At 39.0% G+C, this 27,996-nt stretch overlaps 1 protein-coding gene across 1 annotated transcript in view; it reads left to right on the top strand.

The window, feature by feature from the left end:
• Positions 1 to 27,996, top strand: part of LOC309792390 (phosphatidylinositol 3,4,5-trisphosphate 3-phosphatase TPTE2-like) — a 120,532-nt gene that overhangs the window by 70,823 nt on the left and 21,713 nt on the right. The window contains exons 5-16 of the mRNA XM_082602008.1: positions 1,369 to 1,419; positions 2,592 to 2,753; positions 4,249 to 4,368; positions 5,850 to 5,949; positions 6,093 to 6,156; positions 6,913 to 6,977; positions 13,202 to 13,262; positions 14,034 to 14,115; positions 14,220 to 14,308; positions 20,965 to 21,026; positions 22,704 to 22,784; positions 26,416 to 26,521. Coding sequence (XP_082458134.1) covers positions 1,369 to 1,419; positions 2,592 to 2,753; positions 4,249 to 4,368; positions 5,850 to 5,949; positions 6,093 to 6,156; positions 6,913 to 6,977; positions 13,202 to 13,262; positions 14,034 to 14,115; positions 14,220 to 14,308; positions 20,965 to 21,026; positions 22,704 to 22,784; positions 26,416 to 26,521 — 1,043 coding nt within the window. The remainder of the gene's footprint in view (positions 1 to 1,368; positions 1,420 to 2,591; positions 2,754 to 4,248; positions 4,369 to 5,849; positions 5,950 to 6,092; positions 6,157 to 6,912; positions 6,978 to 13,201; positions 13,263 to 14,033; positions 14,116 to 14,219; positions 14,309 to 20,964; positions 21,027 to 22,703; positions 22,785 to 26,415; positions 26,522 to 27,996) is intronic.

Raw genomic sequence — 27,996 nt, 5'->3', positions numbered from 1 at the left:
GTATGTGTGTTGCTCCCAAATATGAATAGCACTTTTTCTAAATGTATAATTACTGAGTTACAGTCCTTTCCCAGCAAACTCCACACACATTGTTTGAAGCTGCATTTATATAGCACACTCTTTAAAAAAAAAAAAAAAAAAATCTCAATTCTACATTTACTTGGGGTGGGGTAGTTTTGGGAGGCAGTGAAAGTGATAGTAGAGCCTAAAGCCACCCCAAGCCATCCTTTTGTGCCCCAATGATTCTGTCAGGCATGGTTGGGTAAATTCACTTTGTCAAGTAAGTTGTGATTTGTTGTAACATTTCTTTGCTACCCAGAGATCTGATAGTCTGTCTGGGATCAGAAAGGGCTTGTATTAAGAGAATGGCAACCTCAGGGGAGGTTCACCTCTTTTGGCCAATCAGTTCCCCATCCACATCGACCTTTTCTCGCTAGGCCTGGGCAGAGGTAGTGGGTGCAGATGGAGCAGGGAGAAATTAGAGGGGGTGGGGAGATCTTATAGCTCAGCTTAGCCCAACAGTATCCATCTGTGGCCCGTTGCATCGGGCAGTGCCCCAGTTCTATTGGGCATATATCCTCCCTCTTCTCCAGTCTTGGGCACAGTCTGTGAGCATTGCTTTGGGATTAAATCCCACTTGGGGTGGAATTTGGGTCACGTGTTGGAGGCTTCAGCAGGGCAAGAAATTGCTCCTCAATGACTACCTTGTCTCCAGCCCTAGGGTAAAATGAGGCACAACTGCTGGCGCTCTAAAACCGTCTCCTCCTCCTACTAAGGGAAGGAGCCCAGCCTCCAGTGTGTTTCCCCTTTGAAATGTATCTTACTAACATTCCTCACCCCCAAAGTGCACTTCCCACCCCAGCTGTGAGTCTCATTAATGTTTAACTGTCTTATTCATGGGGTGACTTGTTTCAAGAAATGAATATTGCAAGACAAGAGCTTCCCTGAAGTCCCTTATTCTATTGCTGTAGAACAGGTCTGGCCATAGTGTGATGACTTGCCCAGGATCCCACAGCTCACTCATGGGAGAGCTGGAACACACATCTCTTCTACCATTCCCTTCTGTCTTCATGCTCTGTTGCTTTAGTTGATGACCCCAAGCTTAATCTTATCATTAAGTTGGGATTAGAGCTTTACAGTCAAGGGAAAGTTTAGTGTTTTTTTCCACATATATTCTACATAGGAAAGAAAAAAAAGAATCAGGTGACATTTTTACAGTTATTAGTAAAAAGCATTTTGTTAGGCAACTTCTGGAGACTTTAAAAATTATATTTATAAAGGCCTTTGTTGGTTAAATTCATACTATATGTTAGGAAAAATCTGATACACCTGAAAGCTCTGAAATTTTATTTTTACTTCTTATTGCAGCAGCCGGATTAAGAGAATTGTGTACTTGATTGTATCATCCTTCCCTTTCAGGTATGTGAGACTCTAGAAAAGGAGGTAATTAAGTATGTATTACATTTAATATCAATATTTTTTAATGGCAGAGGATCTGGGAGGGGAAAAAAAAGCATTTCCACTGTCAGTATGTCGCTAAATAACCTTTGTGCCCGATTTAATGCAATCTAATTTATCTTGGAATTTTAATTGAAGCTGAACATTAAGAATTGCAAAGAAATGGCATGTACGGAGTCTAATAGCAACATATTAACATGTTTTTTTCTACCTGTCAAAGTAAAAATAATGAAACATGCATTTCAAAATTCTATAGTTATAAGGTAAGTGTTTTAGTAAATACCTTATTCACCTAGAATTACTCCTTAATTCTAGAAACATTTTACTTATATCTTTCTTCTCTACATGATAGTAAGATTTCATACTATGTTACAGATTCACACAATGTACTTGCTTCCTTTTAAATTGATAATATTTTAATTTGCATTGCAATTGTGAAAAAGTGCTTTAAGATTAATTTATCTTCATAGATTATACAAATAGTACAATCAACTTCTAGAGAATATGTTTAGCATATATAGGAAAAAGGCTTAGGAGTTACTTTAGAGTTCAATTATGTGTGTATTCATTGCGTTGAATTCCTTCTTACGTGCCCAGAACTGTGCCAGAACCATCCATTGATATGTAATCTTATATTTGTTGATAATCTCACTGATAAGAAGCCTTACTGGTCAAAGAAGTCTTTTAAGGGCTTGTGTTAGTCATGCTTTCACTTGGTTTTTATTACTCAATTCTTTAAAAATATCAAGATGAATGAGGTTTACTTTATTGTGGGAAATTGGTAGAAGACCCTTCAAAATTCTTAAATTTTAAGAAGAATTTACAAGTGGAAACATGTCATTTTAATGTAGTTTGCCTATTCTGTCTTGGAGTGTTGGTCTGATGTGTCTTAATATAAAAGGGCATGATATCATGAAGTGGTTTAGTGGGAAATTTCTTTCCCTAACAACTGCTTCTATTGGGTGAAAGCAGAGTGATTTATGTTGAGATTCTAAGAGCAGTTCTCCCTACCACTGAATGGTTTAACCCAAAATAATGACATTTTGATATCAGATCATGGGGCTGAAGTTAGTCTACCTATAGATGTGAAAACCACTTTATCCTTATTTGGTTTATTTATTTGTTTGTTGCAGAATACTTGGAATTTTGCTGACCTTTGTGGATGTGTCCCTCATCATTACAGACATACTTATCTCTGATAGCACGATATATATTCCTTTGGAGTATCGTGCAGTTTCTTTAGCTATGGCTTTATTTTTTTTCATGGACGTTTTTCTTCAAGTGTTTATAGAAGGGTAAGTTTGATTAATTTTTTAAAAGCACATAGAGCTATTTTGTACTGCTATGAGAAGCATCTCAAGTAATGACCAGGTCAACCCAACTAAATATTCCCCTCTTTATCAAAATAATTCTCCTTGAAGGCATCCTCCACAAGAGAAACAACAATCCAAATCCCAATTTCTATCAGACTGAGCTTTAATATTACTCTTGCAACTGGCAGTCTAGTCTGCAAACCATGTATTCTAGATGGTTCCTTCAACAGGTAAAGCTTAAAGGGTTTGCAAAATGGGGCCAGGCAGCTAATATGTCTACTTGCACATTATTAAGAGGAATGTGTATGTGAAGTATAACTATTGATATTTTTATTGAGTTCAATGTAAATAAAAGCTGACAGTATATTAAGTACTAGATAATAGATTATGAGCAAACCCTACCTCAGTTAAAATAAAAATTTGTGGTACTTCCCTGGCGGTCCAGTGGTTAGGACTCCATGCTTCCGCTGCAGGGGGCATGGGTTCGATCCCTGGTCGGGAAACTAGGATCCTGCAAGCTGCACGGCCAAAAAAAATTTTTTTAATGAGACATTTAAAAATAAATGAACAAAAACTTGTGTTAAGCTCTGTGGGAGAGCGAGTCAGGGACTAAAGTCCCCAGCCTCACTTCATCCAGAGCATTTCGGAACATGCTTGTCTCCTTTCTGGCTGAATTTCTGTCCTCGTGCCTCTGAGCTGAGGACAGTTGCCCACTCCCAGGTTACTCAGAGCCTAAAGGAGCTATCGCAGGACTAGAAGATTTCCCTGGAGCCCCAGTGCCCATGGCTGAAGGAGCTAGTGTTGAGGAGGAGGTGCCAGGGCTGAAAGTTCAGCTTTGCACAGAGGAGGCCACACCAGCTCACTGGGATTCCACTGTGGGTGCAAAGCCAGGTGATGAGTTTGCAGGCCAAAGTAGTGGACCCGTCTTCCTCTCACAAGCTCCTTTCATGCACTTCTCACAGCCCGTTTCTCTAGGGCTGTGACATGTTCAGCTTCCATTGTCCGATAGCATCGCTCACCATCCCATCTCTCTCTCCCCCCTGTGTCCAGGCAATGCTTGCCTCCTGTTCAATGGTTTGGTTATATCTCTTACTATACTTATGGCTCTACTTGCCATATTGATGTTTTTGTCCTATATAAGTATAAAATGAGTATGAATATTTTTTTTCCTTAATCTAGTCTAGTAAATGCACTTTAAGTGATTCATCAACGCTGAATTCCTTTTGAAAAAATATTTATTTATTTTGGCTGCGCTGGTTCTTAGTTGCAGCATGCGGACTCTTAGTTGCGGCATGCGCATGGGATCTAGTTCCCTGACCAGGGATCTAACCTGGGCTCCCTGCATCGGGAGCGCAGAGTCTTACCCACTGGACCACCAGGGAAATCCCAAACCGGAAATCTTAAGGGTGCTTTTAAAATATCCCTACGTCTTCTTTGGGGAAGCATAAACTTATATATTTTTTGTTTTTTGTTACAGGGTACGACGGTATTTTTCCGACATGTTGAACTCCTTAGATGCTTCCATTATTGTGGTGACTCTACTGGTCAATATTGCTTATATTTTCTATGACTTCAAGTTTCTTAAAAATGTCCCCAAGTAAGAAACATATGCTTCCCTTCTCTTAAAGTTTTTCTTTCTTAAAAAGTATTTTCTGTGGCTTTCATTTTGTGTAATCTTTTTAACTCTGAATGTGCTAATTCTGTGCTAAATAAGCTGCTTGAAAATGAAACGTTGAGTTAAATTTCTATCTGGAAACTAAAGGATGGTGGTGTTTAGGGACCAGTGAAGGGTGTCCACACTGAGTACCTTAGTTGAGTGAAGAAGATGACGCCCCCAAAGAAGAAACTGGGGACTTGCCTCTTGTACCTAACTTGAACTTCTCTACCTTTTGAAATTCCCACTAAATTCCCACTTGCGCTTCAACCACACATTTCTTACACGTGAAATTCCTGGGTTTTTCCTATAACCAAGAGAGTACTGGTTTGAGTTGATGAAAAATTTGAGTGACTCCAATGATGATTCTCTAAAAAGGCAGAAATGGAAGAGAAAAACGAGGTGACACGGGTAGAAACACAGAGGTGGAATGTTTTCAGGACAGTTAACATGACGGAAGCTGAGGCAGAGTTAGAACTGTTAGGGGTCAAAGCAAAACGTGTATGAGCCACCGATGGCTTTTCTCTTTCTCCTCCTCTTTCTACTGGGGCAGTGAGAAAAAGAAGAGCAAAAGTGTTCTAGGATGTAGCTGTTGGGTGGCTCACGAGGCTTATTCCTTAGTCAGATAGCTTGCCACTTCCTGCACTCCGACTTCTCAGGACTTTCCCTCAGGTCCCAACAAAACTTGATGTGATAAGCTTTTGGAGTTTTTGAAAAGAACCCAAACCAGTATGGTCTTCAGACAGGCAACCTCAGCATCACGGAAGAGCTTGTCAGAAATACCAGAAGACAAACACCTCAGGGCCCACTCTAGACCTACTGAATCAGTATGCACACTCAAGCTAGAGAAGCACTAGCCCAGACCATCAGTTCCTTGCCATCGTGTTTCTTCCTGATGGTAGGAGACACACTTGGGAAGTAACTCATCTGCTATCTGCCTGATGTGTGTTCACAGCTCTAGTGAACCCCTGTTACGCATGGGAGTGACAGAGGGGAATAAGAATTCTGTTTGGATGGGAAAAAGACTGAAAAATGCTTGTCTTAAACCACAGAAGTTCAACCCACAAATTCCGAGAGTCTACCGTATGACTTTTTCTTTAAACCAGAGCTTCTGAACACCAGCACTACTGGTCTTTAGGACAGATACATGTTTAGTGAGGGGGCTGTCCTGTGCGTCGGTACTGAGCAGCATCCCTGGCCTCTAACCACTAGACGCAAGTAGCAGCCCCTCACAGGCAGCTGTGACAGCCAAAAATGTCTCTGAACATTGCCACATATGCCCAGGGTGGGTGGGGTGGGTGGGAGGCTTGGGCCAGGGGGTCGTGTGCCAAATTTTGCCCCTGGTTAAGAGCCACTGCTCTAAACTTAGTCCATACTGACAAGATCCTCTGTTTCTAAAGCAAAAATGAATCTTTCATTGTTAGATTGAGAATTGTTTTACTACCTCTACGACTTATCCTTCTGTCAAGAGCTTTTCATCTGGCTCAGCAAAACAGACATCTTGCAATGCTGACCAGGAGGAGGGTAAGTGGGCAAAATATGTTTCTGATTCAGAAAAAATGTTTGTGCTTCAGGAAATACTGGCAAGGGTTGTAGATATCTATATATTGTTCTTTTTTTTATGTTGATTTATGTTTTACAAATGAATGATTGTTTTAAACCCTCAGGTTTCAGAAAACAAACGGCGATACAAGAAGGATGGATTTGACTTAGACCTCACTTACATTACTGGTTTGTGAAGTTTCTCTCTTGATTTGCCTATATTAACATCACATTTTTCTTGTGTGTGAGTAGGTAATTATATGCTAATTTTGTTCTTTCCCTGTCTGAGGCATGTTCTTTCAAAGCATTTTTTATCCATGAAGACATATGCCACTCTGATAGTGTGACATATTTGGAGTTTAACCCTGCAAATGGAAAAATCTTAATTTTCATCTCAATTCAGGGCTACTTGCGTATAGTATAGGAAGTTAAATGGATTTTCAGCTGACTCCATTTGTTTGGTTTAGAATTTATTGAGTTCTAGTAGTTATCCTCGGTCCCAAGGATTTCAGAGAGACCTGTTCTCTCCCTAGAACGCTAGAGATGAAGTCATTGCTTTGTAGGTCTTGGGTTTCTGAGTCAGGGGAACACTGGAAAGCATCCTAGGAGTTCCCAACATTGCTCATTTTTCTTTGGTGTTTAAATAAGAAAGAAATTCCCACCACAGGGGGCCCTCCAGACTAAAGTCAACGCAAATCTGTTGCATAAGGCTGGAACCAGCTGAGACTTGGGAACACTGAATGTAATGGTCCAAGTAGTGGATACTTTAATATCCAGTATTGGATATTAAAGTTGATTACCCTGAGGGTTAGTTAGCTTTTTTCCTGTCATTCTCAATCCTGAAAGTTCTCTTCTATGAAAACAGTCTGATTATATGTAAGTCGAGTTCTCATATATTGTTTCCCATGTATAACATTTGTTAATAGTGACTGTTTTGACTTCCAGAGCGTATTATTGCCATGTCATTCCCATCTTCTGGAAAGCAGTCTTTCTATAGGAATCCCATTAAGGTAAGAGTTTTTATCTAACAAATGCTCACATTTCTCAGTAAACCTAGACTGTGGAATTGTAAGATAATGTTGGCCCAGAGATGACAGTGTTCTCCTAAAAATTTACTCTTTCAGGTAAAACATTACCATGGATTGCTATCAATTAGCTTTCGCTGTGTGATGAATCACCCGCAAACTTAAATGACTTATAACAGCAAACCTTTACTTTGCTCGTGATAATGTGGTTTGTGAATTTGAGTTGGGCTTAACTGATCAGGGACACGCTTAACAAATTTCAGCAGAGCTAACTCCTGCATGTATGGGCAGCAACTGGGCATCTGAGGGTTGGCTAGTCTAAAATGGCCTTGCTGGATGGCTCCAAGTGATGTCTCATTCTGTAACAGGCTAGCTCAGGCTTGTTCACATAAGGCAGTGGCAAGGACCTCACTAGCATCAAGGGAAAGAATGCAGAGGCCCTGGCTCTCAACTAGTATAATGTGGCTTCTACCTTATTCTATTGGACAAGCAAACTACAAACCCAGTTCAGATTCAAGCAGACAACAGATGCCGTCTCTGGAAGGCAGGAATTGTGGTGAATTGTGGCTGTTTTTCATGGTCTGTCATAGGGAAGAAGATTGAGAATTCTTGAACTAAAATGTCTATTCTTAGATTGAGATCCTAAATTACAGTGGCTACATACTGCTTTAGGTTCTGTAGATTAAATAAAGTTCAAACATCAGGTGATGCTTACTATGAAATGCCAGTTAAAAGTCATTGTTTAAGAAGTTTGCATATGTGTGCGGGTGTGTATACATTAGTGCAATTTACAGTATTTGTTCTATCTCAGTAAAACTAATTATGTATATGTGTGTATGTCTATATATAAGTATGTGTATATATAATTATACTTTGAGGCATGAAAATTACTGTAAATTGTGCGAATCTCATGTATATCTTGATAAAATTATATATAGGTGTATATACAGCCAACACCCCTATCAAAATATAGAACATTTCTTGCTCTTTTTCAGTCGATACCCCAGCACACTGGAGGTAATTACTCTTCTCACTTGTGTCACAACAGATTAGTTCTACTTTTTCTTGAATTTCACATCAATGGAATCATAGACTACATCTTCTGTAACCAGCTTTTTATGCTTAAAATGAATTCTGTGGGATTTATCTAATATTGTTGGGTGTACAGTAGTTCTTTCTAAATAATATTTATTGCTTCTAGAATACTGATTGAAAGCTCAAGCATTCAGTTTACTTACAGAAATTATACAATTATACATTGCTTCACAAAGGCAGCAAACACATTACACTTTAAAAAGTCTACTTTACAGAAAATTAAAAATTCTAAATAACAAAAGGTACATCTGAAGAAACAAGTATAAATTTGGCAGCCAGTAATTTTGACAGGAAGTTGTACAGCTTGCATGACTTTAATCTGTGAATATGACCTTCAGTCATTTAGCTCAAGTTCATCATTAATTGATTTTTCCAGTATAATTGTGTTTCATACCATTGACATCTGCACACTCTAGAATATGTTAGAAAGAAATGTGTAGTATTCACAAATGTTCAGAAAAGCACGCCGAAGTTCTGTGAATCTGCCCAGTTCTTCTGAGATGGTCTCACATCAGCTTCCTAAGCATATTCAATCCTACAAAATAGTAAGCTAATGTTTGAACACAATTTCCAAGATAAAGCACATTTTCTCACCAATAGTGAAGTCTTTTTCTCAAGCACCACAAAAGTATACAAAAGAATTTGAGTTTGAACAGATCTCTCAGAACGTGTTTAAGCTGATATTTCAACAGACTTAAAATTTCCATGGTTTCACAAGGACCAGATTTTTAATTACTTAGAGGAGAAAGAAACGGCCTTGAAAGATGTGGACTCGATCATTACCAATAGAAAAAGTATCCAATGCATCTCTTACAGAAACAGAAAAATAGAATTTTGCCCCTCTCAGAGTAATGTGTATATAATTATATGTAATATACATTATATATACTATAGAGCATATGTAAGATAATGTATAGTTGTACATGTAATTATATAATATATAATACATTTCCCTCTTAAAATAGTGTATATTTAAATAAAATGTATATTATAGTATATATTAAATATATATTAATATATAATGTGTAATATATAAAATTAGTATATAGTAAATGTAATATATATCATGTTATATATAACTGCATATAAATTTTATATAGTATAACTATATATTATTCTATTTGTAAATATATATTACATATATATCTTATCTCTTATAGAAACAGAAAAATATAACATTTCCCCCTTAGAATAATACATGTATACTTATATATAATATATATTATACAGAATAATATATAATTACATGTATAAATTATAAATTCTATGTATATGTCTTATATAACATGTAAATATATTATTCCATTTATAAATCTATAATATAAACTCATCTCATAGAAACAGGAAAATATACCATTTTCCCCTTTATAATAATATATTATATTTATATATAATATGTTATATATAATTATATAATGTATAAGGTGTATAACTATATATTACATATCATATAATTATATAACAATAATATATAAGTATGCATATATTATGAATATATTAACATCATAAATATATAATACTTAATTATATAGATATGTAACTTATATAAATTCATAATTTATATATTATGTAATTTATATTTTGTATGAATGACATGTAAATTACAAGTTATATATCATTTATACAGTATATAAATCTGTTATATATATTATTTGTATATAATGTTATATATGTTATATTACTTTATTTTATATTATATGATATGTATTATGTTACATACGTTATATCATATAACATATATAACTATAAAATATGTTACACGTAAATATACATATATTATTCTAAGGGAGCAAATTTTTAATTTTTCTTGTTTCTGTAAAAGATGAACATATGTGGAATTTATATTTATAAATATAAATAATACAATTACCATGAAACCCTTTAATTCATATGGTAAATGTTGAAACTATGACCAAAATATGAACACTGCCAGAGCTGTTAGAAAAAGACTAGAAGCCTTTTCACATATGTATAATCTAAGCATGATACTCTCCAAAAAAAAAAATAATAATAATTGTAATTATTACCTTCCAGTTTGAAAACTTTAATTCTAAATTAAAAAAAAATCTATACACAAGCCACTGATTTAACCAGATCCTCCCCCGCCCCCCCAAGAAAGTGTTTAGTAAGCAGGACCCAGAAGAGCTGATATTCACAGCTCCTACAAGAACAACTCTTTCAGGGTTTATCCCATGAAGTACTTTATTTTACAACCTTCTTCTCGTGCAAAACTAAAGGTCCATTTGATTACACAGAAATTTCATACAGTGTAAAACTAGAACTGAGTGTGAAATACTGCATGTAAGTATTTCTAAATAGTCTTGTTCCATCGGTTCATCAGTGACTTCTGTGGCTTTATAGTCATTTTCTGTGGAAGATTCTGAGAGAATCTCTCCAGTTCTACTGGAATTGGAGCCTCCTAGTTCTTCTGTTTCATGGCAGTCGGAATCCTACGTGCAGGGCCTCTGTTTTCACTGTCTTCAGAATGTAAATCTGTCTCATCCTGAGACAGATGAGATTCCTCTATTTGATTCTTTTCCATAGAATTCTCTTCATTTATAGTTAAGGCATCATCAGATTCTTTCTCTTGAATTTTTTTTTTCTGGAATCATTTCTGTTTTTTGTTTCTTTGTTTGTTTGTTTGTTTTGCGGTACGTGGGCCACTCAGTGTTGTGGCCTCTCCCGTTGCGGAGCACAGGCTCCGCATGCGCAGGCTCAGCGGCTGCGGCTCACGGGCCCAGCCGCTCCGCGGCATGTGGAATCTTCCCAGACCGGGGCACGAACCCACGTCCCCTGCATCGGCAGGCGGACTCTCAACCACTGCGCCACCAGGGAAGCCCCATTTCTGTCGTTCAAGACACTCTTCCTCTTCATCCTCTTCTCTTTGTCTTTATTCTTCAATGAAGCTGGTTCTTCTGTTTCTTCTGTCATAACTGAAGAAGTGTGACTAGAAGTTGTTTGATCATCTCTGACTTCACCTTCTTTGTCAAACTTGAGTCTTTTAACCCCATGTCCCTCAGCTCCCAGACCATATTCATTTGGATGTTTATTTTCTATATGGCTCACTGAGGAGCTCCTGATCCAGATGTCAGAGTCACTGTGAATTTTGTCCTCATCATGCTGTAAGTTTGTAAAGCCTCTTTGCTCACTGTGCTCTGAGGCAAAAACCATTCCTCCCTTCCTCCCTCCCTTCTTTCCTTCCTTCCTTCCTTGTTCTCTCCCTTCCTCCCTCTCTCTCTCCCCACCCCATTCTCTCTCTCTCTTTTTTATTGTACAAGTTGCAGGAGTACAGCATTAAAATTCAACATCTGTATACACTACAAAGTGATCACCAGCACAAGTCTAGCTGCCGTCTGTCACCAGACAGTTGACCCTCTACCTATTTCAGCCACACCCCAAACCGCTTCCCCTCTGGTAACCAGTAATCTGTTCTCTGTATCTATGTTTGGTTTTGTTCGCTTTTCTTTGTTCATTTGTTTTATTTTTTTAGATTTCACATATGAGTGAAATTGTATGGTGTTTGTCTTTCTCTGCCTGACAATTTCACTTAGCATAATACTTTCAAGGTCCATCCATGTTGTTGCAAATGACAGGACTTCATTCTTTTATGGTTGAGTAGTATTCATTTGTGTGTGTGTGTGTGTGTGTGTGTGTCTGTGCGCGCATGCACGCGTATTTATCACATCTTTATTCATTCATCAGTGGACATTTGGGTTGTTTCCATATCTTGGCTGTTGTTAATAATGCTGCATTGAATATAGGGGTGCATATATCTTTTGGAATTATAGTGTTTTTTGTGTTCTTTGGCTAAATACCCAGAAGTGGAATAGCTGGGATCATATGGTATTTCTAGTCTTAATTTTGGGGGTCATCTCCATGCTGTTTTCCATAGTGGCTGCTCCAATTTACAGTCCCACCAACAGTGTTTGAGGGTTCCCTTTTCTCCACATCCTCTCCAACATTTGTTATTTCTTACCTTTTTGATAATAGCCATTCTAATAAGGATGAAGTGATATCTTATTGTGGTTTCGATGTGCATTTTTCCCTAATGATTAGTGATGCTGAAGATTTTTTGTTGTGCCCATTGGCCCTCTGTGTATCTTCTTTGGAAATTTGTCTATTCAGGTCCTCTACCCATTTTTTAATTGGGTTGTTTTTTTGTTTTGAGGTTGTATAGTTCATATATTTTGGATATTAACCCCTTATTGGATATATAAATTGCAAATATTTTCACCCATTCACTAGGTTGCCTTTTCGTTTTGATCATGGCTTTTATCACCGTGCAGAAGCTTTTTAGTTTGATGTAGTCCCATTTGTTTACATTGGCTTTTGTTTCCCTTGCCTTTGGAGTCAGATCCACAAAAACATCACTAAGAGCAATGTCAGTGAAATTACCAGCTATGTTTTCTTCTAGGAATTTTATGTTCTCACATCTTACATTCAAGTCTTTAATCCTTTTTGAGTTAATTTTTGTGTATGGAGGGACATAGTGGTATAGTTTCATTCTTTTGCATGTGGCTGTCCAGTTTTCCCAACACCATATATTAAAGAGACAATCTTTTCTGTATGGTCTTTGCTCTTTTAATATAAATTAATTATCCATATACGTGTGGGTTTTTTCCCGGGCCCTCAATTCTGTTCCATTGATCTATGTGTTTGTTTTTGTGCCAGTACCCTACTGTTCTGATGACTTCAGCTTTGTATCAATAGTATAGTTTAAAATCAGGGAGCATGATAACTCCAGCTTTGTTCTTCTTTCTGAAGATTGGCTATTCAGGATCTTTTGTGGTTCCATACAAATTTTAGAACAAATTACAATTTTCTTAAAGCTTGTTAACCACCTAACTTCCTTCTCTGGTAGCTTTAAACAATGTGTATTTAGAGTAGAGGCTAATCAGAGTAGTCATCCCAACTTTTGTGGGCTATTTGCAAACCATCAGTGGGTTAGATATGACTTGGAATGTATGTACCTTTTTATTCCCTGAGTCTCCCCTGAAAGGTGCTAAGTGACGGACCAGTGAATAAAAGGGTGATACTCATTTTAGCCTAGTCCTAGGAAAAGGCTTATGTTGGTGCCATGTGGAATATGTAAGGTATGTGTCCATCTTTTTTAGGAAGTTGTACGGTTCCTGGATACCAAGCATCAAAACCACTACCGAGTCTACAATCTCTGCAGTATGTACATGACTCGATATTTTGCTACTCTAGATAGAAAACAGGTCACTCACTGCATGTAAGAAGTTGATTTAGTTTTTACATTTCATTTAATCCTAGGTATTTGGTGGTGGTGGGAAGTGAGTTTTACAAAGTCTCCATCTTGTGCTGGCTCTGTTTGGTAGGAAAAGAAAGTGCAACAGCACACAGTGCCCTGTGAGGTAGGCAGGAGACTGGGGGCAGAGCCATTTTAGGAGAGTCAGGTCTAGTGGTAGTAGGTTTTGGAAAATATGTGTTTTTTTCCTGCCAGCTTGTGTTTTGAAGGCAATTCAACAAGTGCACACTCTAACCCACTAGGAATGAGGTGTGAGGAGACCAGGGTCCTGCATGGGAAAAACCCCCCAAACCCTTTAGCAAACAAATTATAGCCCAGCTGACCCTCTTCCTGTATATTAAGTGGACATTTTCAGGAGGCAAGTATTCTGGTTGGCCGCGTTGGCTTCTGCTCTGTGTAACCTTCTGATAATGCAGTGAGTAGCCTGCTAGAAAAGTACAAGTAAGGCCTATTAAACCCAAATAATTTGGGCTTATGTTACTCAAGATGGACAAAACACTACTCTACTTTTACTTTTGAGACCCTTACGTTTCTTTTAGAGCAGCAGGAGCCAGACAGAAAGCTCCTTTTAAAGGTAGAGGAGGAATTTCTAATAGAAAAGTATAACTTATTTACAGCTTGACCATTTACTGTGTTGATTAGGGTTAGAGATATGACCCGTGCATCATTTATTTCAGGTGAAAGAGCTTACGATGCTAAGTACTTCCATGATAGGGTCTGTCGATACATGATTGACGATCACAATGTCCCCTCTCTGAGGTAAGTTTGATGCCAAGCTGGCTGTCAGAAGAGGGCTAAATACACAGGGCTTGATTTTTTGGGAAGTCTTTTCATTCAACTAAAAATCTTTCACTTTGAATCAGTGAGATGGTGGCGTTCTCCAAGGACGTAAAAGAGTGGATGGCTCAAGATGAGGAAAACATCACAGTGATTCACTGTAAGGGGGGCAAAGGTAAAAAACGTTTTTCTTTTTCTTTCTCTTTTTCTAAAGAAATTTGAAAAATATATTAAAGTACACCCACAAGATACGTTCTGCTATTAACCGGTATTAATCATTGTGAACGTTTTTTAATATTAGCGTCAAGACTAAAGGAAGGGAAGGAAAGAGGGAGGAAGGGGGGAGGAAAGGAAGAAAGAGTAAAGAAGAGAAGAAAGTAGGGATAGAAGAACTGAGGAAGGTTAAGTGTGTTTTCCCTTGTTTATTGACTCTTTGGGTTTCTCCATTTTTGATTTGCCAAAATACAAACACTGTTTAACTTTCGAAACCATCAGAGCACTTTTCATTTTATTTAAGGTTGTTCTTAAACTTTGTGAGGACCTTTTAAAGTTAAGAGTGTCAACAGCAAGGCCATTTCAAAGACCCAAAATTAGACTGCAGTTTTTATAGTGTAATGATACATAGAAGTTGATTTTGGTGGGGGGAAAATGGGGGTGGTGGGAAAGCCAGTTGTCAATTCAACCAATTTAACTTGAGTCAGGTTTTCTCTCATTCAGATTTAGGCTTTTAATAATCATCTAGGCATATTTCACAATGTTTGACAAATAAGGAATGATGGTTTTGTTGGGCTGTGAAACAGTTTTTTATATTAAATTCCAGGAAAACACACTTTAAAACTGCCTTCTGTAATTGAGTAGAATAAAGTTTGAGTCTTATTTGAAAAGTCGTTTCAAGCTCATGAGTTAGTAGGCAAGTTCCATCTTTAGTTCCACAGGTCAAAATATTCTGTATGTATGGCCATTTACAATATTGTGCCTAAATGAAGAATACAGAGGTTGAACCACGTGGAACTGCCTTTCTTTGGACCATCTTTTACTTTAAAAAAAGGCCATTTAATAGGGCTCAACCAAAATATTATAATCTAAGAGTTGGCTTTAGTTTCCTTTTAATCAGGTTAATTCCCTGCTTAAAGGAGGACCTTCATTTCAAATTTCATTTTATTTTTCTGAGAGCAGACTTCCATTATTCTGTGTTCATGTGTGTTTCATTGCTTTTCCTTTAGGATTGTTTGGAAGGCTAGTGTTCAGTTGGTCTGTGCCAGAGCTGCTCCTTTTTTCAAGTTTTCATTCATCTTGGTTTTGCTTCTTTTTGTTGGTTGATGTCTGCACATTACCAGTGATATCATGATAGCCCAAATATTTTGTTATTGATTTTATAGGACTTCTTTAAATAATCTGGGTGCTAATTTTTTGTTAGCAGTTTATATTGCAAATATCTTCTTCCACTGTGTTGTCTTTTAAATTTGATTATGATTTATTTTGTCATATAGAAGGTTTTAATTTTTAATGTAGTGAAGTTTATCAATGTTCTGTGTGTGCGTGGTTCGTGCATTTTGGTCATGTTTAAGAAATCCACCCATACACTGAGGTGGTGAAGATATTCTCCTTATAAAATAGTAAAGTTTTGCTTTTTACATTTAGGTCTTTAATTGGAATTTGGGGAGGGAGATTTTTTTTCCAAACGGATAGACAATTGTCCTAAAACCATCTATCACATGCTCATGTAGTCCCCATCAACTTGTAGTCCCTTCTCAGTCATACCAAGTTTCCATACACATTTGGGACTGTCTGTGAATTTTCTAAACCATACTATTGTAATTTTTATAGCTTTATAATATATCTTGATAAAGACAGAAATCTCTTGACTCTGTATATTTAATTTTAGAATTATTTGATCAAGTTCTACATGAAAATATATTTGGGATTTTTATTGGAACTGCATTGAATCTATAGATTAATTCAGAAGCATTGAGAACTTTGCAATATTGAGCGGTACATGAATAGTTTTCTATTTATTTGAATCATCTGATCGTTCAATAATATTTTATATTTCTCTTCAGGATGGTCTTGTATATCTTTTGTTAAATTCATCCCAAGACACATTGCTACTGCAAAAGGAAGCTTTTTTCTATTACATTTGGATTGGTTCCAATTTTTACTATTATAATGCTGCTATGAAATACATTTTTCTTGTTGCACATGTGCCCACATTTCTGTTGAGTGTAGACCTTGGACTAAAATTGTTTTGTCTTAGGATAATGAATCTCAAACTTTCATAAATGATGTCATCTGTTTTCCAAAACAGTTGACAATTTACACTCCACTGGCATTGCGTGAAAGTTCCAAGTATTCCACATCCTTAAGCAACACTTGGATTTCTCAGTCATTTTATTTTTAGCTGTTGGGTGGGTGTGTAGTTGTATCCCATTATGGCTTTCATTTGCATTTCTATGGTTACTAATAAGATTGAGAACGTTTTCATAGGTTTATTATGATATCCTTGGATATTCTTTTTTGTGAAGTATCTGTTTAATTTCCTTGTCTATTTTTCTCCTGGATTGTTTGTTTTTTTGTAGGAATTGTAGGAATTTGTAGGAATTCATTATATATTCTCCATTTCAACTCTGTGGTTTGTTATATGTATTATACAGTATTCCAAGATACCTTTTCTGCTCTGTGATTTGCCATTTCTCTCTGAGTATCTTTTGGTTAACAGCACTTCTTTTCTAACATAGTCAGTGTACATTGTTCTTTCTCTTCTTAAGGTTAGTGTTCTGTGTCCTAATTAAGAAATCTTTCCCTGAGTTTAAAAAGACATAGTCCTATATTATCTTATATAAGTTTTATTTCGTTTGGAATTGATTTATGTGTGTGGTGTGAGGAAGGGGTCAACTTTTATCATTTTCCATATGGCTGTCTAATTGTGTCAGCACACTGATTTCATGTCCTTGCCGTTCTGCAGGACATGGGTCTGCTTCTGAACTTTCTAATCTGTTCATTGCTTTTTCATCCATCTGTGTGCCAGCAGCACAACTCTCTTACTTGTCTTCGCTTTCTAAGGAGTCCTGATTTCCCTTAAAGGGAGTCCACTCATCTTGTGCTTCACAGGTGTTGGTGTTTTTTAGGCCATCTACATTTCCGTATACATTTTGGAATCAGCTAGTCAAGTTACACACACACACACACACACCACACACCCACCACACACACACACCCCTGATGGAACTTTGGAATTTCATTGAAGCTGTAGATAGAGGGGAATTGAAATCTTTACAATACTGAGTTTTCCAATCCATGAATGGAAATATCCACTCACGTAGTTAAGTCTTCTTCAATCTCTCTTTATAATGCCTTTTCATTTTCTGCATAGAAAGCTTGTATATGTGTGGTTAGATTTATTCCTAGATATTTGATATTTTGATATTTTAACTATTATAAATTATATCCCTGGGAAATTTTTATGTCCTAAATGTTTTTGTTTTTGATGCTCTAAATGCAGTTGATTTTACTAACCTTGCAATCAGCAAACAACTAAATTCTTTCATTAATTCTATTAACTTGTCTGTAAATTCTTTTGGATTTTATGGCACATGATGATATCATATGAAATAATGAGCTAAATTCTTCCTTTTCAATCCTTTTTTTCCCTAGCACTGGCTAGAACCTTTGGTACAGTGTTGAATTATATGGGATGATTGCAGGAATCCTTGTTCTCCCGCTCTCAAAGGAAAAGCTTTCAGCATCTCATCAATTACTTTAGGGTGTGTGTTAGTGTTAGATATTCTCTATCAGATTAAGACATTCCTTTAATTTGCTAGGAGTTTTTATAATGAATGAATGTTGAATTTTCTTGGAAGCTTTTTCTGTGTCTTTAAAATAATATGATTTCTTATCTTCATTCTATTAATCTGGTTGATTACATTGATTATAAAGTAGTAAACTAACCTTGAATTCCTGGAATAAACACAATTTTGTTGTGCTCTCTTATTTTTTTAATAAATTGCTGGATTCTGTTTGCTAATATTTTCTTAAGGGTTTTTGTATCTATGTCATGAGTAAGAGTGGCTATAGTTTTCAAATTCTGGCTTCATAAACCAAAATTAAGTTGTACTTACTCTTTTTTTCTTAAGTCTCTGGATGAGTTTGTATAAGTTGACGTTTTTTTTCCTTACATGTAAGGTAGAATTCAGTAGTAAAGCAACATTGGCCTCAGTGGGGGAATTGGCCTTGGTTTCTCTGTGGGGAAGTTTTTAAAGTATGGCTCAATTTCTTTATTAGATATGGGCTTATTTATAATTTTATTTCTTCTGCACATTTTGGGTATTTTCTCAAGCATTTGTTCATTTTATCTAAATTTTCAAATGTCTTGGCATCAAATTGTCTTAAAATATCTTATTCTAATGTCTACAGTGGTGCTCCCTTTTTCATTCCTCACATTGCTGTTTTTGGTGCCCTCTCTCTTTTTTCTTTTGATTAGTCTCACCAGGAATTTACTACTTTTATTAGTCCTTTCAAAGTACCAAGTGTTTTGGCCTTACTGATCTTCCCTATTATTTGTTTTTTATTTCATCATTTCCTTTAGTGTTTCCTTTCTTCCACTTTCTTTGGTTTAATTTGCTGTCTTTTTCCTAACTTCTTGAGATGGATGCTTAACCCAGATTTTCAGCCTTTCTCTTTCCTAGTGAGCATTTAAGGCTATAAATTTCCCTCTAAGAATAGATTTAGCTTCATCACACAAGTTTTTATGTATATTCATTATTATTTAGTTCAGAATATTTTCTAATTTCCATTGTGCTTGTTTCTTAGACTCATGGGTTCTATAGAAATATACTGTCTTAGTTTCAGACATGAGGATTTTGTAATTATCTTCTAGTTATTCATTTCTGGTTGTATTGCATTGTGGTCAGAGAACATATGCATTTTTTTAGTTCTTTGAGACTTATTTAGATTTGCTTTATCGCCCAGAATTTGGTCAATTTTATCAAATGTTTTCTGTGCACTTGAAAATAAAGTGTATTATGCATTGTCCTGAACAGTGTTCTCTATGTGCCCATTAGGTTGTTTGTTAATTGTTTTATTCAAATCTTCTATATCCTTACTGATATTTTATTTTGGTTTGCTTGAATTCTTTGCAGCATAATTCCTTCCTCCCACCCCCGCCATTTGCTTGGAAGTCATATACTCTTTTTATATTCCTTAGTAATTTCTCTAAAGGTTTCAACCGACATCCCTTACTTAGCTATCAGTTTTTGCTTTTTTCTTAGTGTTGACCTTGTATCTTCCTGAACTCGTTCATTAGTTTTAGGGCTTAGCCTATAGATTTACTTGGACTTTTCTAGTCTGCAAATAATGAGAGTTTGTTTCTTCTGTTTTTATCCCTATGCATTTTTTCTTATCTTACAATACTGGCTAAGCCATGTAGTAAATAGAAGCAGTGAATAGTGGACATTTTGTTTAGTTCGTGACTTTAAGAGGAATGTTATCATCATTTCATCATTAATATGATATACCTGGTAGGTATTTTGGTAGATTCCTTTCATCATAGTTAAAAACTTAAAACCTTTGTCCAATAGCAAAAGTTTAGTGAATGCATATATGTTTATGTTTTAAGTTAAAATACTGAAGACAGGTGTAAATCATTTTAATGATTCCTTGCATACCTGACTTGACTGGATGAGAGGGCATCCACTTTGTCTGTGGTTGTGCTTATCCATAGCCACTGGGACATGAATCTGCAAGTTTTTTTTCAAATGGGAATATATAAGGGCTGTAAAGACTCAGAGATGTCCTCCAGAATTGAAATGTTAACCATGCATGCTAGAGAGCTAGATTGTTAATGGTCAGTAGCCTCCTTTAGCAAGAAGCTTTTACTTATCAGAGCACAGGGTGGTACAAAGTCCTCTTTGGAAGTACTTGGCTTAGAATATTGTTTTTCAAACTATGGGTTGCAAAATAAATTGAGTGGTTCATTTTTTTAAAAGGATAGAATAGAAAATAGAGTGCATCTTAAGGTAAAAGGATAAGTTTGGAATTACATAAAATAAAGTTCAGCATATACTGGCTAAGACAAAAGCTACAGATCATTGTAGAAAGAATAGATGCAATGTACTTTTTAACTCACATTTTGTATGGCAGGACAAAAATATAAATTGGAAAAAAACCATGAGACTTTGAGGATAAAATGACATGAAATGAAGGATTTGCTTTAACATGCTGGTGGGGGGGCTGGGGTGCGTGTCGAGAGGGGGAGGGAAAGAAGAATGAGGGAAGAAAAGGAAGAAACAAGTCTAACAACCAATCTGATAATTATCGAATCTGGGGAACAGGTATATGGGGGCTCATTATTCTGTTCTTTCGACTTTAAGATGTCTTGTAGCACACAAAAGACTCCACCTAAAATGGAAGGAATGATAGGTATGGCAAATGCTCCGTGGTGTTTTGGGTTCTGTCCATGTTTGATCTTTTATAGTTTCTTTTATTTACATTGGTAGGAAAACAGGGTGTGTCATTACTCTTAACTGGTAGGTGTCTCTTTAGCTTTAGAGTCTGGAGCAGAGCTCGTTGCCTCTGCCTGTTACTGCAGTCTCCAGGGGTCATGACTCAGAACAACAGACACGTGCACATCCATGCACACAATTAGCACAGAACTCCAGGGAGAAGCTCAGAGCAAGCCGTGTAAGGGCTTTGTCTATCTCTGAATTGAAATATTTTGAGCCAGCACTTTCAGAGTGGAAGAAAATCAATCCAAAATGAACTCTAAACACTTGTGAGCATTAGTTTTATAGCAAGTACTGCCATGAGCAATGGTTCATGAACTAACTTCTTTTCTAGGAAGAACTGGAACTATGGTCTGTGCCTACCTTCTTGCCAGTGAAATATTTGCAACCGCAGAGGTATGAAAGATGCTCCTACCAATGCTGTCTTAGGCTGATTGAATCTGCTAGCTCTGAAACCTCATTGGTGGGATGGTAACATGATTCCTGAGTCATGGTACTTAATGGAGTTGTAATTGGAGAGGTGATGATTAGAAAGCCTGGTTTGGATACTTTCTCGTTTAACTGGCACTAGTTAGTAACTGACCTCAGGGCCTCTTTGGGACAGGATGGAGGGTGAGGTCAGTGAGACGCTCACCTTGGACACAAAATTTAAGGGAATGCCAAAAATCTCAGTAATTAAGTTAAATAATATTCCAGTGCAGCATTGAAAACATCTAAGTTAATGCCAAAAAATCCATCGTGGATACAATATGAATATTTTAAATAAAGACAGGACACAACAGAGTCCAGATTAATGTGAAATGAGTGAGGTCAAGTTGTGAAAGTGCAAAAAAACCCTCAGCAATACAGAAGCTTGACTTGCCTCCCCCAGACCCAGAACGCTCTGACATAATCCCACCAGCTCCAGGCCTTCCTCCTTTCTCACGAGAATAAGAAGAAGATGGGTTAGGGAAATTTTCTAAAGGACCTTGAACATCCTTGCAAGTGCTAGGTAGGTAAAAGGCATCGTTTTCCAACTCGGAACAAAGTCTCCCCTGGATGTTATATCTTTGCACAGTCAACATCTGTGGGACCTGTGCCCTCTGGAAATTCCTGAGAAGACAGGATGGGCTGTTGCTATGTCTTAAAGCAGGGTTCCCACTCTTTTTCTGCCACGATCTCGCTGAAAAGTCACCTCTTAGAGGGCACGCTTTCAGCCGCTGTGCTTCTCTCCCAGCCTGCAGCCCAGAGAAGAGAAGCTGGGGGTTCTGATCTGGGCCCAGCACCCTGATTCCACCGTCTTCTTTATTTCAAATTTGAGACCCACAGGTTAGGAAAATGGATGCTCTAGGACAGTGTTTTTCACACTATGGATCAGTTTATCAGTGAGTTGTGAAATCAACTTATTGGGTTGTCACTCGCATTTTTTAAATAAAATGGAATCGATTAGGAAATATCAAAAGGTAAGTATTGTTTGTGAAACTTGTTTCAGTTCTGTGTGTGTGTGAGAGAGTGCGTGTGTATGTGTGTGTGTGTATGTCCCAGGTTTATGAATGTGGATTGTAGCTTTAAAAATAAAAAGTTTGAGGGACCTCTCTGGAGGTCCAGTGGTCAGGACTGCACGCTTTCACTGCCGAGGGTTGAGTCCCTGGTCAGGGAACTAAGATCCCGTAAGTTGTGTGGCGTGGCCAAAATCAGTAAATATATAAAGTTTGCAAGCGGTTGGTCTGGAGCCCTAGACAGAGCCAGAGGCCAGTGCTCAGGCCTTTGCTGTCTCTGACAGGCTGCATGCATCTCCATGGCAGGTCACTTGGTTTTCCTTTGGTCCTAATCTTCTCCATTTGTAAAGTAGAAAGATAGGAAGAAGGACCAGATTATCTCCAAAGTCTTCCAGCTCTACAATTGCCCGTCTTTATGCATCTTTGAATGAGAGTAGGCCTTGATGTGGCTTTGTTAATTCTGTTATTTCGGGTATAGCCTCTGCCCAAAGACCGCTGACTTAAGGAAATCATGTGCCCTTAGAAACTTCAGAATGCCTTATACAGGAAAGGGATGTGCAGATGACCCATGATTGGACTGTCCCCTTTTTTATAGGACAGCCTTCGTTATTTTGGAGAACGACGAACGGGTATATCCATCAGCAGTAAACATCAGGGAGTAGAAACTCCTTCTCAGGTAAGTATTCTTTCTTTAAAAGGGGTCACTCTGGGTAATTAGGTTAAGATTGGCATCTGTTACCTGGTTTCATTTTACACTCTCTTCCTTGGGTGATTCCTTAGGTCATCTTCCCCTTGGGTGGTCTTCCCCTTGGGTGGTCTTCCCCTTGGGTGATCTTCCCCTAGGGTGGTCTTCTCCTTGGGTGGTCTCCTCCTTGGGTGGTCTTCCCCTTGGGTGCCCCGTGACAGGCCTTGATCCCTTCCATAGGCCAGGAGCCCTGCCTCAGGTGGTGCTTGGGTTTGCAAGCACTGAGGTCTCCCCAGAGCACCCTGCTTTCCATTTTAATTGGTTATTGTTTGCAGAGTTCAGGAGTTGATTCCCTTCCCAGGGAAGGAAGGTCCGATTCCTAAGGTTTCAGACCCCTGAAGATGATCTGAAGTCACTAGCCTTTTATTTCCATGTAAAGAGGAACTGAGTCTTTCACAAACCCCTATTAGGGCAATTCAGCCCTTGTAGAACATTGTGTGTGTGTGTGCGCACCCACGCATGGGCGTGCACATGTGTAAGGGAGAGACAGACAGTGACAGAAAAAGACAGAGACAGAGTCGGTGGGAGGGGGGCTGCACTTCAAAAGAGAAAGGAAAGGGAAAAGTAACATTTTTCAAAAACCTATTTTATACTAACACTATTGTACTTTTACATATATTGTCTCATTTAATACTCAGACAACCCATGTGACTCATATGTTATTACCTTATTTTTTTTCCCTTTAAAAACATTTTATCATGGACTTTTTCATAAAAAGTCAAGACAGTCATACAATAAATCCCCTTCTATTCATCACACTGCTTCAGCAATCATTTCGTCATGTGGCCAACCATTCATTCCCTCCCCACTCTACACACACATACACACACACACACACACGCTTTATTTTCACACTAAACTTGGATTATTTTGAAGGAAATTCCAGACATCAGATCATCTTATCCCCTAAGCATTTTAATATGACATCTAACATAAAGACTCTAAAAAAAAAACCCCTTAAAACCATTGACATATCTAACAATAGTATACCTTAATAGTATCAAATGTCTAGTCCTCGTTTAAATTTCCATAATTATCTTAAAATCTTTTTAAGACTTAGTTTGTTTCAGTCAGGATCCAAACAAGGGCACATGTTTCATTTGGTTGCTGTGTCTCCTTAAGTCTCTTTTAGTTGATAGGTTTCCCACCTCTCTTTTTTTTTCTTCCTTGTAAATTGTTTATTGCAGAAACCAGGCCATTTATCCTATAGAGTTTACAACATTCTAGACTTTGTTGAATCCTGCTAAGGGTTTTGCATTCATTATCTAATATAATATTCTGAATAACGCAATGAGTGGGCACCATTATGATTCCCATGTTATAGACTGGGAAATCGAGGTTCAGGGAAACTAACTGTTTGAACTAAGAACTCAAATGCAGATCTTTCAGACTCCAAAGCCCATTATTTCCCATCCTGTGCACAGCTTCTCATTTGGATTGCCTTTTGTATACGGCCCCTCAAACCCAAGTGAGAGATGGTTGGGAATTCTTAAGTAAATGTGCATGTGGCCATGAAGGAGAGTTTTCTTTTTTTTGTTGTTGTTTTTTTGTTGTTGTTGTTTTGTTTTGTTTTTGCTGTACGCGGGCCTCTCACTGTTGTGGCCTCTCCCGTTGCGGAGCACAGGCTCCGGACGCGCAGGCTCAGTGGCCATGGCTCACGGGCCCAGCTGCTCCGTGGCATGTGGGATCTTCCCGGACCGGGGCACGAACCCGTGTCCCCTGCATCGGCAGGCGGACTCTCAACCACTGCGCCACCAGGGAAGCCCCCGAAGGAGAGTTTTCTTTGAGTGAAGTGATGAAAGCTGATACCCTTGGCTTAGTTAGCAGAACACTGTAACTGCTGGCTCTAGACATTTCATTTGGGATCAAAGAACTCAGCCTTATCCATTCATACTTTTCTGCCAAACTCCAGCAACACAAGAAAGTAAAAAAGATAGCCATAGGCTATAAGTAATACATCAACTTATTGAAGCCCAGCTCGAATCATGCCATTTCACGCTCAAAATCCGTAATGGCTTCTGACTGCCAATGGCAACAAATATGTTTGAACCAGGCACTGCCAATCTAGATAGGATTTTTCCAACCGCTTCTCCCACTATGTGCATTCACACGCTCTAAGGCGTTTGGATTGTTTGCCGTTTCCCAGCCTGTTTATACTTTACACCCACGTGCTCACAAGGGCCCCTTGTCCTGGAGTCCCTTTGCCCTCCCAGCCTGAAGTAGTCTCCTGCTTTTTCAGGAGTTCTTATAGCCTTTTGTGTTCCTTTTAGGGACTAAGTTGCTTTACGTTATTTTCCAGCTATTCGAAGTTGTGTCTTCTCTACCCTTTTTGCACGCCCACGTCTTGCCCATCTTTCCACCCTGGCAGCCCGAAGTGCCTCATATAGTATCTCCTTTGTCTGTAGTGAGTGCTTACTAAGTATACGTTGGTTTTATTAACTTCTGCTACGTGCGCCTGTTGTTTGGGGCTGTAGGGGAAAGAAGCGTGAGAGCAAAAGCAGCTACAGGGCCACGGCAGGTTACAAGCCTTTAGTGGAAGGTCAAGAATCTGGTGGCAGGAGCCAAGGGGACGTTAGCTGTAGCTCCTTCAGGCACATCTTCCCTTCCCCATTTCCTCTGCAGTCACGTGCAGGGTCTCTAACTCACTCCAGGACTGGCACACCCTAGGCTGCAGCTGAGTCTCTTCTGATTCACTGGGCTAGCCGTGCAGGGGCCCGGCCTCAGGCTTGAGGGCTGTGTTGGCGAGGCCCCAGGACAGAGTTCCCTGCGTGTGCGGCAGTAATTCTCAGACACCATCCCCTCCTGACCCTGCAGCGTGGCCATTCAATGCACTACATACATTTCATGCACCCCTGAGTTAAGAGCTTGACTGGTCCTTGCCAATGCAGAGGATGGTGGTTAATTTTATTAACACTTCCCAACGGGTGGGGAAGAGTCTATGAACTTTTCAGTCCGGTTGATTCTGTACCAGAACTCTTCTTAACTTCTAGAAGAAAGGAGAGCCCTTGTGAACAGCTTGCCATAGGAGATGGACTAGGCTAAGAGAATCCCCAGGCTTCCTTGCAAACATGGAATTGGGGGAATGGGAAGCGGAGAGATGCTCACTGGCTGGGACTAGAGAAGGATGTGAATGTGCTGCTGGCCCATGGAGCTCTCCCCCTGAGCTCTTATGTCTTGCCTTCTCTCATCCGAGGAGGCTACTGCTCCCCAAAGCACAGAGCTTCCTTTAACTCAGCCACAATGAAGCTTCTACCCCAGACCGACCTCTCCCACATTTGCAGTTAATGGCATCTTGCTGTCATGTTGTTCTAGCTGTTTTGTTGGTTCTGCTTAGTTGCTCTCTCAGTCCCAGCAGCCTCTAAGCCACACCTGGCTCCTTTCTTGTTCCTTGCCTGTTGCTCTTCATTCAGTATTTGTTTTCTAAGGTAGATATTTAGTCATGAGGCAACAAATGCCTAGTTACATAATGGCACCCAATCAATGTTTCCTTCATCAATTATTTTCCTTAAACAAATCAGGACTTTTTACCTTCACTTAAATCGAGACTTCTTTTGTATTGCAGAAGAGATTTGTTGGATATTTTGCAATGGTGAAAAATACCTACAAGTTGACTCTTCCTCCAGTGAAGAAACTCACGATGAAAACAATCATTATTTATTCAATTCGTGGTAAGTGCTTTATGTATAATTGGAGAATTGGCAGGAGGGCCAATGTTCTTGCTATTCGGGAGGGTTTTCTCATGGTTCTGTGCAGAGACAACCCCAACGCATAGCTGTCTTTTTGTGTAGCCTCAGGTATAAACCCCTCCCCCTGGAATTGCCCATCAGCCCAGCGCTGCTGTGGCCACGTTACCACTGCTTAGGTGTCCTCTCCTTTCCTTTCCCATCACCAATCTGGGGGGCTCCATCCCCCCTTCCCTTTCTCCTGTTCTCATTGCTGCTCTGGCCTCAGCCCAGGGTGTCCTTTTCAGAGTAGAACCTCCGAGATTAAAGGGAGGGAAGGTCCCTTGAGACCCGGAGACCACTTCTTTCTCATGCCCATCTCTGTTTCAGGGTTTGTCTTGGGAGATGCATCCCTGTATCATTTTCTCTCCTACTCCTCTCAGAAACCTTTTTATTTTCTCTTGTCTCCTGATCTCTCCCTTTCCCCGCCCTCTTCCCCCATAGCCCCCTCTCCCCCAGCAACCCCATCAGGATGTCTTAAATACCCGAACAGCAAATGAATTTTGTTGCCACAAATTCTTTTTGCAAATAACTGCTGAGAACCGCTTTGGGCCAGGCCCCCTGCTCGTGTTTCTTTGCCCTCAGGAGCCCCTGCGTGTAAGCAGAGGAGAGGAAGGTACACAGATGAAGAGCTGACCACAGTGTTGGACAGCTTCCTAGGAGAACAGCACTTAGGTCTTCCCTACCTGAACCTACAGGAACACAAAAAAGGGTTGGGAGAAACCTGGCCTCTGGGTGGGGGTGCTCTCTCAGCCCCCTAGCTGTTACCAGTTCTTACCTAGAGTAAAAGTCCTATAAACTTCAAAAGAGCTGACGATGCCTGCTTCGGGAGTGTAAGGAGAAAGAGGGGACCTGCCGTCGCCCCAAGAGGCAGAGATATTGGTCAGATCGTCCACCTCTGGGACTTGAAAGAAAAGGAAGGGAGAGGGATGGGCCTCAAGGCCATGTCTTTATTTCTCTGTCACCCGCCTAGCTTCCCTGTACAGCTCACCCTCAGGGAGGTGGAAACAGGGACCCCTCAGTGTGGAGGGGATGGGGCCTCACTCAGTGCCAGAGGCGCAGCAGGAGGTGATGCTTCTGATTCCCTAAAGCAACAGCCAGCTTGTGGAGCGCGAGGCACGGTGCTGAGTGCTGGGCCTCTCCTGGGCCTGGCTGCGGGGCGAGGGCGCTGGCGTCCACCCAGACAGCCTATTGCTTTTAGCCCTCTGAGGAGTCCCACAAAATAAGATCTAGACATGTATTTTTTAACGCTTCGTCCAATTATTCAGAAATAAGAGAACCCTTTAGAATATATGTAAAAACTGCATAGTCAAAAAAAAGTACAATTGTTAGTTAAAATAGAAAATGCTTTTTTTCAAATTATTTACATATTTCTCCCTTCTTCTCCAAATGCCCGCATCACCACCACTTCTTGGCAGGGG

This window comes from Mesoplodon mirus (genome assembly GCF_964341445.2).
Source record: "Mesoplodon mirus genome assembly, chromosome: 17".
Taxonomy (NCBI): Eukaryota; Metazoa; Chordata; class Mammalia; order Artiodactyla; family Ziphiidae; genus Mesoplodon; species Mesoplodon mirus.
This window is presented reverse-complemented; position numbering and strand designations above follow the sequence as displayed.